Source organism: Misgurnus anguillicaudatus, chromosome 6, assembly GCF_027580225.2.
Source record: "Misgurnus anguillicaudatus chromosome 6, ASM2758022v2, whole genome shotgun sequence".
NCBI classification, from domain to species: Eukaryota; Metazoa; Chordata; class Actinopteri; order Cypriniformes; family Cobitidae; genus Misgurnus; species Misgurnus anguillicaudatus.
The window spans coordinates 18,571,312-18,585,511 of NC_073342.2; the positions used below are offsets into that span (position 1 = coordinate 18,571,312).

The following is a 14,200-nucleotide window of genomic DNA, read 5'->3' on the forward strand; positions in this document are numbered from 1 at the left end:
AGCTTTGATTAGATCAACAAACTGATTTTAACTGAGATTTGGACTTGATTTGAGTGCTTATTTTGGCTAATAATCAATACAGGACATTTATTTTAAGCATTGAAGGCAGAATGTTACACACTTTCTACAGAAGTTCAGCCAAAAAGGAAATTGCGGTCATTCATTTCTCATTCATACTTTGTTTCAAATTAGTATTTATTTCTTTGCACATTTTGCTTTCATTTCATGCAATGAAAGAGTAGTGTTAACGTTCAAACGACTGATGAAAGATTAAACAGAGTTTATGTATGCTGTGTTATAGTCTTATTCTGAAAAAAATCCCCTTAAATTACTAATGAACAAATGAAAAATTAAAACAAATGATGCAATTGTTAAAATGCATCAAGATATGGAGCTGTACAATTAAAGGGGACATATCGTGAAAATCTGACTTTTTCCATGTCAACTAATTGGGTCCCCAGTGCTTCTATCAACTTAGAAAATGTGTAAAAGATCAACCCAGTAACTTAGTTATAGTAAACCATTCTCTGCAAGCATGTGAAAAAATAGGTCATTGAAATTTGGCTCCCTTTGTGATGTCAGAAGGGGATAATACCTCCCCTTAATCAGAACTATCCAACCACAGCACTGCCATTTAGTGCAGAGACCAACTCATTTGCATTTTGAAGGACCAAACATTTTTGCTCACACCTACATTTTAAAGGTGTAGCGAAGGATTTTCTCGAATTTTAGAAAATAACCGCCTTCTCCACTTTTAAAAAAAAATGCAATTGCTCAACACTCCTGATTGACAACTAGGAGGACCAATAGTCTTGATGATCCACCCGGAAAAAGAAAATCCTCTGCAATACCTTTAACATGCTATAATAAATGATCTATATGGTATTTTGAGCTAAAACTTCACAGATGTACTCTGGGAGAGGGGGACACCAAAGATTTATTTCACATCTTAACAAAGTCTTGTGAAATGTCCCCTTTAATGTAATGTCCACGTAAAACAATTGGAGATGGGTAAATGTAATAAGAAAGTTAATATTGAAATATTTTCATTACAGATTTGGCAAATCTGATCTCAGTTTGTGACACTTGTTGAGATCTCTTCTGAAACTCAGACACAGAAAAATGTATATTGCTCTCTATTTAATTTAATTTGTGTCTAGAAGAAATATTTAAGATAGAAAGATCTTGTCTGTGATATGTCTTTCGTTTATATTTGTCCTTTTTTTCTTTGAAATGAAAGAGTGAGTATAGATGCTTTCAGCAGCAACAACATAGCCTACACAAACGGCTTTTGTGGACCAAACTTAACTTCCTGTAAACTTCCACCACATAGAATCAATAGCAACAGAGTCCCTATATTAGATGACAAGCAAAATAAATAACCAGTAAATGACCTTAGTTTAAGCTAAAGCGTATCAACCATTACACTGACCTATAACAGTATTGTGTAAAATGAATGTATACAATGCTAGCTACAGATCCTTGAATTCTTGCCTGGCTGTCAAACCTCTCTGCACAGTTGTGATCCATGTCCTCTCATCTTTAGGAAACCAAACTTTTTTCACAAGATATTTGTTCAAGAGCTCAGTTTAGTCGTTAGCCAGACCGATAAACAACCACAGACCAGGGGCCTCATTTATAAAGCGTATGCACAAAACAGGTCTGGAAACTTGCGTACGCCAGTTCCCACGCAAAGGTTGTGGTCTATAAAAAAAACATACTTGACGGGAGAGTGGGGTTGCAGGATGGGATCTGAGGATGATTCATGTACGCACACTTGCAAATGATCTGTAATTTACCAAGAGAACATTGCTTTTTTTTATAAGTCTTATGTTTTTTTTGGGCATATGTCATTTTTGGCTTTTGTGCGTACATAGAATTTTGCTAAGGATCCTACGCACAGTTTTATAAATGAAACCCCTGAAGTGTTAAAGGAATAGTCTACCCTTTTGCCATATTAAACTATGTTATTAGCTCAATCTAGACGAATTAATACATACCTATCTTTTTTCAATGCGTGAACTGTGCGGCGCGTTGTGAATGTGTTGGCATTTGGCCTGGCCCCATTCATTCCTATGGTACCAAAAAAAAGTTTTATTTTGTTGGCACCATACTTACTGGTATAACTCCTCATGTAACAGTCTTTAAATAGGGAAAACACTGAAGTGTTTGGTGGCTTTCCTGTTTGGTACCATAGGAATGAATGGGGCTAGGCTAAATGCTAACACATTCACGACGCGCTGTACAGTGCACGCATTGAAAAAAGATAGATATGTGTTAATTCGTCTAAGTTGAGGTAATAACATAGTTTTATATGGCAAAAGAGTAGACTATTCCTTTAACTTCGTGACAGACGCGTAAATTCAGCACAGCATGTGCATCCAATGAAATGTCTATATTCATCATGGTTAAAATGTTGAAAATAGTGAAATCTTTTGAATATGACATGACTGATAGCCAAATGTTTAACAAAATATTTTTTCCATTTCTGGCTGTGAAGTAAAAGTATAAAATAATTGTTTCATTAACTTTAAAAAATGCAGCATTTTTGTCAAATCAATTTTGTCAAATAGGTTAAATTGACTTGCAAAACCAAGTTGTTTTATCTTCATCCTGCTGCATTATTTTTACAGTGTAGATCAGTGGTTCCCAAACTTTTTCAGCGTGCGGCCCCCCTTGTGTACGGTGCATTCCTTCGCGGCCCCCCAAAGAAATTTTGTGACAAAAAACTGTTCTAAAACTCAACATTTTAATAAAAAAAAAAAACATTAAATTATACAAAAAAGTAGTGCTTTTGGTTAGTAGCCTTATTTTGTTTAGGTTTAATTACACAGAATTCCTATTAAATTAATGTATTTCATAAAATGTCATAAAACTGGGGCTCCCCTGGCACCATCTCGCGGCCCCCCAGGGGGCCCCGGCCCCCAGTTTGAAAACCACTGGTGTAGATGATAAATCTTAACACAAGTTCCCTATAGATTACCCAGCTCACATGTATAATGGCAGAGGTGGAAGCTGTACGCTCCATCTGATTCAACGTGACTCTCCAGGCCTATTATCGAACCTCCTTTCTCAAATGTCACACTTACGCTGACTGTGTTTATATGGATTCACATTCAGGTAATGTAAGTTTTATTCTTTTAGCACAGTATTCAAGCAACTTTACAATAAAATAATGGAGTACTAATGTCTTAATTATGTAAGGTCCATTTACTGATATATTGTTTAAAGGAATAGTTCCCAAAAGGACAATTTGGTAATGTCGCAAATAATAATGTTTTATTTTGGGTTTAACTTTAAACGACATATTACATGAAACCTTTTCTAAGAACGTCAAGGTTGACAGCACTGGAACTATGGCAGTCAAATCTTCAACTGTAACTGTGCACGCGTAACATCTTAACATAGCTCGGTTTTGGAAAAGCTTTCCGACTGTAACTAATTATACTCCCTTGTGAGAATAAACTAGACTGCCTACCGAAGCAGAAAGAAAGTGAGAGAGAGAGAGAGAGAGAGAGAGAGAGAGAGAGAGAGAGAGAGAGAGAGAGGTCTGATTATGATTAGTGTTTTTGTTACATAACACTGAGGTGCTCCAGTAATCATTGTGAGCTATGGGATAAACTGAAGTGCTGCTTCAGCACAATAGGGCTCAGAAAGGGGACACACATGATGTCTTTTTACCAGCCCAACCCTTGCGAGCCAGCCCGCTTCTCATGTCCATCCCATTCAGGACTCCATATTACAAAAATAACAGCTCTGCCTAAATTAAAGCAGCCATGGAAATGTGTGAGGTAAACACTATTCACAGCTGGAAATTATTAATTCCTGATTATTTTGCAATTCAGCCTCCTAATATGATTTTAGTAATTAACATAACGTTTCAGAACAATATTAAGTTCTCGGCTGGCACAGGGAAATGAAACAGAGTTAGTGAGCGAGGGACCTTTTCAATGCTTTGATAATTTTTTTGACACTATAATTTAAAATGTACAGAGCTGCTAAGGTGACATTGGAGTAAAAAAATCTAAAGTTTAGTTTCATGTGCTCATGTGAAACTTTTATGTGCTCACGTGAAACTTTCATGTGCTCATGCAAAACCTTCATGTGCAGATTTTAGTTTAGTTTCACGTGTTCACGTGAAACTTTCACGTGCGCACATGAAACTATTGCGCGCGCACGTGAAACTATCATGCGCACATGTGAAAGCCAAAGTTACGCGATAGTTTCACGTGCGCACGCGTTAGTTTCACGTGCGCACGCGTTAGTTCCATGTGTTTACGCGAAAGTTTCACGTGAGCATGCGAAACTAAACTTTATTTAATTTTTGCTTCATGACCCCTTAGGGGCTCCGTAATAATGCTTGTCTTAAAGCAACAGTTTCTCCAAAAATTACAATCGTGAAGCATGCACCACTCAAAACACATGACATCAGATTTTATTTTTTGTATAGTCGTTCACATCCATTTCAGTGTCTATAGACATTTCATTATTTTATACAAAGTATATAACTTGATATAATGAAATTAAGTAGATTATTGCTAAATAGATTTTCTATTATCAAGTTAAGCTTTCCTTATTGGCCTTGTAAATTCATCCTATCATACATCTGATAAATTATTACTTTGCAATCACGTTAATAATTTTCAGTCGTACATTGGTAAATCAACATACAGAGAAATGTTTCTTTACATTTCTTTGTCCTTCATTAGTATTAATACAAGCGATTTACTTTAGGAGATGACACATTTGTTAGCATAGCTCCACAAGTCTTTACCTCAGGTTGAACCCTCCTATTCCTCTGATTCCTCTGATTCAGTCTCGTTCCCCAGCAGTTCTGGAGGATCTCAAATCCACAGCAGGATAGCGTTGTCCCTTCTCCACCCATAACTTCTCCCCATGCCCCAAAAACTACAGGCCTGAGTTATACCACATTATATCCACCTGCATGTAAAAAAACTCTGCCGATATAACTAGAAACCATCGCGGATTAAGATGAGTCTGTTTGATGTTCAGTTATGCTCCACGGTCGAACCTTAGCCATTTGTTGTAATCTTTCTGCATTCAGCTATGCGAATGAACACTCTTCATATTTAGGATCAAGTGAGGAGGATATCTAAGACATCATCTCGTGTGCCATCTCCACATCTTCTTAAAGAGATGTGAGTTGCAGTCACTGATAAAAGGATGGAAATGTGCACACAGGGAGAGCTTGGTGACGTGTGGAGATGTTCCCACATGGGATCCATCCTGAGCCGGAGACCGAGCTGTGGGGGCTCTCAGCATCATCTTCCTCTTTCTCTATGGGAAGCATCAGGGGAGATCGGTGGAGTGATCCCTGACAGCGGAGCTCCACTCAAGGGCAGCCAAAGCAGATTTTGTCGTGGGCTTCTGGTTACTCCTCCCTCCCTGAAGCAGTCTCCTGGAGACAGAGCTGGAGATAATTCCTCACATTCCCCCAGGACGCTGACAAACAGCCGCAGAGCACAGAGAAGAAATCTTATCCCCTGGCATGCACACAGAGGCTTTCCACTGTAACACGTGGACCAATTTGGACAGAGTGGGAAAACAAGTCTTGTCCTTCATAGTAACATCTCAGACATGTGCCTCTATGGGGGATAATCTTTCTGACCATTGCATCTTTGGGGTCTGTGGGGTCTCATTTGTATACACAGATCTCTCAACACCACTAAAAAGAGGACACATTGGATCGGTCAGGGCGCACTTGCTGTCGACTGAAAATGTAAATGTGTCTACCAAATGTATTTGTTAACATTGTGACTGACTATTGAAAGACATCAATTTAAGCGTGTCACTCTATGCTTATGTAATGGCTCTGTTGACATTACACATGGCCACTGGGGTTTTCAATGTGAGGTGGATGTGTTATTATCTACTATCCCATTGCTTATAACAGTCCACATTCACACGATACAGAAACTGTATATTTAAAGGATTAGTCCATTTTCTAAAAAAAATCCAAATGTTTACTCACCACCATGTCATCCAAAATGTTGATGTCTTTCTTTGTTTAGTCGAGAAGAAATTATGTTTTTTGAGGAAAACATTCCAGGATTTTTCTAATTTTAATGGAATTTAATGGACCCCAAAACTTAACAGTTGTAATGCAGTTTCAACACAGTTTCAAAGGACTCTAAACGACCTTAAACGAGTCATAAGGGTCTTATCTAGCGAAACGATTGCCATTTTTGACAGGAGAGATCAGAAGTGTGCACTTTTAAACCACAACTTCTTCCTCCGACTGTGTGACGAACCAGCACGGCCTCACGTAATTGCGTAATGCCATGGAAAGGTCACGTGTTACATATATGAAACGCACATTTGCGGACCATTTTAAACGATAAACTGACACAAAGACATTAATTGGTATCATTCGACATACAATGACGTCGGAACAGTCTTCTTTCTCCACACTTGTAAACACCAGGGCGTAGTTTCGATACGTCATCCGTGACCTCTTGACATGATGACGTATTGAGGTCGCCCTGGCGCATCACACAGCCAGAGGAAGACGAGAAGTTGTGGTTTGGGAGTGCATATTTTGTATTTTTCTTGCCGGGGATGACAATTGTTGCGCTGGATGGGACCATTGTGCCTTGTTTGAGGTCGTTTGGAGTCCTTTGAAACTGCAATTTGAAACTGCATTAAAACTGTTAAGTGTTGGGTCCATTAAAGTCCATTAAAATGAGAAAAATCCTGGAATGTTTTCCTCAAAAAACATAATTTCTTCTCGACTGAACAAAGAAAGAAATCAACATTTTGGATGACATGGTGGTGGGTAGATTATCTGGATTTTTTAAAGAAAATTTACTAATCCTTTAAGAGAATGCAAATTTTTAACATTACACACTCTTGAATAAAATGTAGCATGTAATGTTAAAGACTTCAACTTTATTGTGCACAGCTGTTCACTTGCCTTTAATTCCAAAAGCCCATGCACGGTTTTTGGTTTAAAACAGTTTTGTCAAGACATTGAAGGACTCATCAATGAAGTTTCAATAAATAGCTGATTTCAATAAATCTCAATAAATTTCAATAAATAGCTGACTTTGAACTCTGTAACATTAATCCATGACCATAAAGCATAATAGTGACTTTTTATAAACATTTTTATGAATCCTGCTGGATAGCAACTGACGTTGGATATATCCAAATCTATACTACTTCAGTGAGAGATAAACTGACAATGCCTCCATTACTTATACAAGCAACATGAGAATCTACTGTATATCGAGGTCAGCCGTCTGGGCCAGACCTCACAGGGGTTAATCCCTATCGCATGCGCACACACACACTCCCATACACAGGGCATGCATGGGACAGGTTGACAATGACAACATTCAGCATCTATTCACGTTTGGATGGCAAGTACAGCTGACATCTAATTAATCTGAAAAGCTCTGCTTTGGATTTTGTTTTGGCTTTGACCTGGACTTTGAGTCTTTGAGCACAGATGCCCTATACTGAGCCAACCATTGTGCCAAAGTAACCTCACACTTTTAACAGTGCTGGGGAATCTACTTGAAACTTTAACCTGTCAAGCTACAAGCTACGAATGATTGAAATAAGTTACACTATCCTGTAAACTTTAAAGTGCTGGATTGTTTCAACCCACGGTTGGGTAACTAAACATTAAAAATCATAACCGTTGAGTTAAATTAATCTAGAAAATGTCCATATCTGGGTTTAAACAATCCAGCAAACTGTAAATTAATATAATCCCCAAGATTGAGTTTGTCTATATTTTACACAAACATGGGATCAAACCACTCAGCATTTTTTTTGTACACTGTAAAAATTCTGTAGAAATTACAGTATTACTGGCAGTTGGTTGCCAGTAACTTACTGTAGATTTTACATTTATGTTATTTACTGGCAACAGTTTGTTCAAAGTTAAATGAATATTACATTTTTTTAGTTTTTATCTTCTACAGTAAGTTATTGGCAACCAACTGCATAATTACAGCAAATCTTTGTAGTTACCATATAACCCATTGCTAACGTTGAAACAAAACAAAAAACAGTAAAGCATACATCAGATGATATATAAGTTTATGGGACAACAATAAAGGATAAAAATAACATGGCGACATACAGTAAACCTTGAACTTCTAAATTTACACCTGATACAACTTGAAAACACCTTATATTTGCAACAAAAAAGAAAACGCATGCATCAACACATACAGAAAGCTATATTGCAAGATTCTTGCATACATCTGTCTTGTCGTATGGGTTTACCAGAGGACTAAACTCAAGAGATGAGTTGCCTCAATGTTTTGCCTTAATGTTGCTTGGGTGAAGTTAGAAACCTTAAGCCTAAACACTAGGGACAACCTTGTTTTGGCAAAAGGATTTTCCCCTATAGATTAAATATCTACACTGTAAAAAATGTCTGTGGAAATTACAGTATTAATGGTTATTACTGGCAACTAGCTGCCAGTAACTTACTGTAGATTTTACATTTATGTTATTTACTGGCAACATTTTGTTCAAAGTTAAATGAACATGAAACATTTTTTGACTTTATCTTCTACAGTAAGTTACTGCCAACCAGCTGCATAATTACAGCACATTTTTAGAGTGTATGTAATCTAAAACATTTTAACGCTTACAAATTTCTTTTGAGATGTGTTGTTCAAAAATGAAATGAAGTTTGCAATCTTACAGCATTAAAATCCAACTTTTTGGATATTTTGCTTTTTAAAGCAGTTTATTTATTACAACCAAATTTAGGTGGGCCTTAAATTGCTTTAAATTTAGCTAACTTCACCCTCCAAAGATGCAGTATGTCAACAAGTCTAATGTGAGCAGACTTACATTCCCAAAATAATTGACAGACAGATAGCGTTTCTGTTTGGCTTGTCTTCTGCTGAGTCTTCCGTGCTGTTTACAGAGTAAAGCGGTTCCTGTGTCACTTTAGGAAACCTATTTTAGTGTCTCATTTTAAACTATATTTACGCTATTAAAATAAATAATTATGTACAGCAGTCTTATGTCTCGAGCACCAAAATATTTTCAGATAGTTTTGGATATTTTTTGCATATTACTGTATGAAGCCTTTATACAACAAACTAAACTGAATACGGTGCAGCCCATGGCTTTATAGACAATTCAAGGACTCGTAATTCAAAACAATATTCTACTAATTTTGTCTCACACACACATTTTGTTTTTCTTACATTATGTGAATTACACACCTTGTGTATAACTAGAGACCTAAAAAAATCACTACAAACCTATCACACCTGTAAATGCAGTGTGTAGTTTCAATTGAATGTTTTTTCACATTGTTTGATCGCCCTTTTCATCGTCTCACCTTATCTCCATTGTTTTCTCCCTCTCTTCTCTCTGATTCTGCCCTAGGGCCCATTTCCACCAAAGACACCTTAACTTAGATGAATCCAAATAGGTAAAAAAATAAAGATCCAGTCCTTGTATACTGTATACAACAGCTACGGCATAGGCTGCGATGAAACTGTTTGGATGCTATGGAGCTCCTGCTTGTGTGCCCGACGGCTGCTGCTGACATGTTTGACCCAGGCAGGGAAGGAACCTGATGATAGGGCAATGAGTGATGAAGACAGGTGCAGTCAGGCCATCTGATGTTCATTCTCAGCCAGCTGGCAGGTTTGGTTTTATCATTTGATGCTAGCATACCCTTGAGAAACACATTACATAATAGTTTTAATGTCCCGTTCTGTTTTGTGTTACTTTTCAAGTAAAAACTATTCATAATAAATGGATAATTGTAAAAATGCAATACATAATAACGCACCGGCTATGTTCAGAATAGCATGCTACAGTTACAGTACGTTTATTTTTACTGCAATATAAATTGTCTGTATGTTTTATTTGTCAGAATATGGACTATACATCTGTAATATCAATATAAAAGCAATTATATTAAATGAAAACACATCATCTATGTTCAGAATAGCATCCTATGTTATATTTTGAAGTATGTAGTTTACAAACTACATAGTACACTCAAAAAAATGATTCATTGGATTACAGTTTTTCTCCATTGGTTTGGCTCATTTCTTGAAACAGAAATTACATTCTCAAAACTCTAAGATCATTTGGCAAAACAGTCTTACAGTTCAGCTCAACACTATAGCTCACTTGCAAAAGCTCATATATTTCCCAAAACTGTTCATTCATGCTTCAAAAATAAATTCCTTTTTCATATAAAGCGTCAGTGCCACAAAAATGGCAAATATCCTTATCCTTGCTTTGGCTCATTTCTTGAAACAGACTGGACGTTCTCAACACTCTTGGCGCTTTTGTCAAAATAACTTGGATGGTTCGGCACAACACCATGGTTCACCTGCAAAAGCTCATACCTCTCCCAAAACCGTTCACTCATGTGTCAAAACTAAATTTCCTTCTCATTTAAACAGTCAATGCCCCCAAAATGCTTTATCTCTTTGGCATTGTGTAAGCACTGCAAGTCAAAATGTTTAGATGTTTTGTCACTATGGCAGAGGACCATTGAAATATACCTTATGTCCACATTTCAGTCTTAGCCCAGTCCTTCATTGACAATGGTTACTGTACTGTTTTTTGTCTAGCTAACAGAATACAATTGTGTATAAAACTGAAAAAAAAAAATAGGATTTTAGGGTAAGAGTAGCCTCCAAGGTTTGACACCACACATTGCACTCACACTGCCAAGGAAATTGTAACCACTTTTATTCACACACAAAGTAACTTCCATACACCAGACCAAAAAGAAAATATATAAAGCATAATATACTCTAATATAAACACAAAAAACAATGAAAATTATATGCAGCCTACAGTGCTGTAAATAATGCGGGAGTTTCAGAACTAACATTTCTTCACTGGTCGCTGTCCTCACCCTCTCCTGGCCACCATCTTCACCCTCCTGACCATCCACACGCTGCTGTCTGTCTGGCCACAGATTCTCATCTACATCACAGCGTATATTCTCCCTTGCAATGCAACGAGGGAACAAAACAGCTTGCATGTCGCAACCATCCCCTACACTGATCTCCTGTAATATCCTAACATGCAGCGTTCATCATGGAGCAGGGACCTTTGATTTTGAGCCCTATGCTCATATACAGTTTTTTACGATTGCTATGACAGATTTTTCAATACTTTTAACAAGTTTTCAAAACTCTTAACACAGTTAGCACTACATCCACCTGTGTAAGCTATACTATTAACACATTTCTTGTTGGTTTAACAAAAAAGGCATATAATTAACACAAATTTAAAATGCTTGAACTTCTTTTACAGACAAGCTCAAACAAGACCAAAACAATAGATTTTTAAAGTCAAATTTACAAATGCTTTCACACAGCATGTCAAAACAGAAAACATCATGTGCTAAACCTCACTTATAGTCAAAGTAAACAGCTGTTTATATGATGAATTGAAACATAAATATATCCCCTGTATTTTATTCCATTGGGATTGAAAAACAACTTAATGTACAAATGCAAATATATAAATCACAGCTGATTCCCACCTAGGAAACACACTCAGGTTCTTTCAATTGCATGACTATATGGTATACAATAGTGTAAAGGAAGGCCTCTTTAGGTCGATCTTGTGTGGAAAAGGAACAATATGAGCAACACAAAAAATAAGATATATGGCTGCACAAGTCAACTGAAGACCACCAGGTCAAAGGGAAGATTTTCCTCCAGTCCCACCTGGATGCAATAGATGGTGCATTCCCAGACATCACACCTGAACACTGTCAGAGACATGGCAAAAGGTTCTTCACAAGATGCCTTGCCAGAGAAAAATCAGGTGTAATGTGAATGAGAACATGTGGCCAAATAGAAACGCAATAGATTAGATGATGAGCTTTTCTTTTTTGCTTTATTCTTCAGTGGCTTTTTCTGTTTGTATTTGTTTATTTTTACTTTTTTACTGTAAATGGAAGTAATATTGAATATCTTGCAGTAATGTCGTAAATAGCCTACTGTAAGTTCTTTACTGCAGCAATTATGTCTACTTTTTTTTTATAAAACATACTCTAAGATGGATGATTCATTTTTGTCTTGAATTGCTGCAGCAAAACAATCATAATACATGCATTTACTAAACCCAACTAAACAAAAATATAAAAAAAGTTTTCAAAAAAACTATAATCTATAATCTATAGTCTATAATCTAGTCTATAAGGACAGATTTACACATAAACTTATGCAGTTTTTGTTTTTCCACCTTATGTTTGTGTTTTTCATGACATTGTGTTATGATTGACTAAATGTTTTTGTTGGAAGAGAACATGTGTTGGTGATCTGGTATAATAGTTGATTCTGAAACATGTTTACAGTGTTTTTGTAAACAGTGTGAGAGTTTAGTTTACAATGTGTGATTTTGAGGATAAAATTAACTGTTTTGCCAGTTGTGTGTTTTAGGTGTGTTGGTGCGTTGGGAGTTTGGAAAATTTGTTAAAAGTATTGAAAAAAGTGTCATAGCAATCGTAAAAAACTGTATCTCCACCTCCCAGAGGAGAAAAACTCAATAGGATTGAGGAAAGGAGAGTAAGGTGGTAGGAACACCATGACCATCCTTGGATGAGTAGTGAACCAGTCCCTGATTAGCAGGCCACGGTAGAAATTCACATTGTCCCATACAATGACATATTGTGGTAGGTGAGGCCCGACGAGACCTTTCTCATTTTGAGGGATCAAATCAAACTGAAGGCGGTCCAAGAAGATGAGGAGCATCTGTGTATAGTATGGGCCAAGACTGGGGATGTGAGTGGCCACACCATTCTCAGATATGGCATCAAACATAGTAATATTGCCCCCTCACTGGCCTCGGACATCCACCATGGCCCGGTGGGCAATAATTTTATGGCCACGTCTTCGGCCCTTGGCCAGGTTGAAGCCAGCTTCATCCACAAACACGAGGATGTGAGGGGCCTCGTTTCCTTCCAATGCCATTATTCTCTACAAAAGCGTAAACTCCTACTTTGTTAGTCAAGTTTTAGTTTTCCCTGACTGTCAATTGCTGTAATAAATTTATCAAATGTTCAAAGCATTCATATATGTTATTCATGGTATTATGTTCTTGACTCATTTTGCCAATTGAACAGACTATTGTGCATGTGATGACTTATACAATGAAATAACGCTGACACATTTTGGAGTAAACAACCATTAGACTGAGAATCAACCAATCAGTTTAGATCAACAAGATCTATTCACTTGGAAATTCTGCTAAATGTAGGCTAACTGTACTTAATCAGTTGCAAAGATGTACTGAGCTATTGAGACATGTACTTAGATATTTGCAATTTGATGAAATGAATGAGAAATTCAATTCTGTTGTGAACACTTGCCACGTGGTTTGGAGGTTTGTCCATGTTGTTTTGAGAATGTAATTTCTGTTTCAAGAAATGAGCCAAACCAATGGAGAAAAACTGTAACTCAATAAAATTGTGGGCAGGATTTCCATCCAATATGAATGTGTACCCCTAACTCATAAAAAACTGCTTTACACAATAAAAATATATTGAGTTAGTCCAACTCAATTTTAAGTAAATGGCAATACTCAATTAGTTGTCTCAACTCAATTTAGTGTAGTCTGAATAACTTGATTTAGCGTAGTTTGAATAACTCAATGTAGTGTAGTCTGAATAACTCAATTCTGTTATTTTATATAAAACATTTTTATATCGTACTAATTAGCATAAGCACATGTTAGCATGCTAATAATAATAACATATAATACTTTGGATGAGCATGTCAGAAGAGACTGATCTCCAAACAGGCATTAACACAGTGCTCATTGAGAGAAATATGTCACATCCATCACAACCTAACCACAATCGCCACTCTTCTGCACGATGGTAACCAAACAATTTGAAAAAATATAACACAAACGCTTCTAAATCAATAAGACAAATGGACATTAAACACTATTAAGTCTTTATCTTTACCTAAAAATGCATAAAATATCACTTAATTAAAAAAATGACTCTCCAAAAGCAGTTGCATGCAAAGCATGCTGGGAAATTATTTTTCCAGAACCCAAACTCAAACTAATTGTGTTAACGCAATTAAAAAGAAATCAATAAATTATAGTACATATTTATTTTGTGTTAGATTAATTAAATACTTGTTGCTCTTAATGAGGTATTTTTAATTCATTGAACACAATTTTAATGTGTCATCTCTAAGAAGGGCCT

At 36.6% G+C, this 14,200-nt stretch overlaps 1 protein-coding gene across 2 annotated transcripts in view; it reads right to left on the reverse strand.

The window, feature by feature from the left end:
• Nucleotides 1–9,478, reverse strand: part of dyrk4 (dual-specificity tyrosine-(Y)-phosphorylation regulated kinase 4) — a 28,407-nt gene extending 18,929 nt beyond the window's left edge. Inside the window, exon 1 of one of the 2 annotated variants that reach the window (XM_073868655.1) lies at nucleotides 9,338–9,478. In XM_073868655.1, coding sequence (XP_073724756.1) covers nucleotides 9,338–9,391 — 54 coding nt within the window. In that variant the 5' untranslated portion in view covers nucleotides 9,392–9,478. Of the gene's footprint in view, nucleotides 1–4,774; nucleotides 5,156–9,337 lie in introns of those variants that run through there. The other variant, XM_073868656.1, reaches the window with a different exon arrangement.
• Between the last annotated feature and the right edge of the window lie 4,722 nt (nucleotides 9,479–14,200).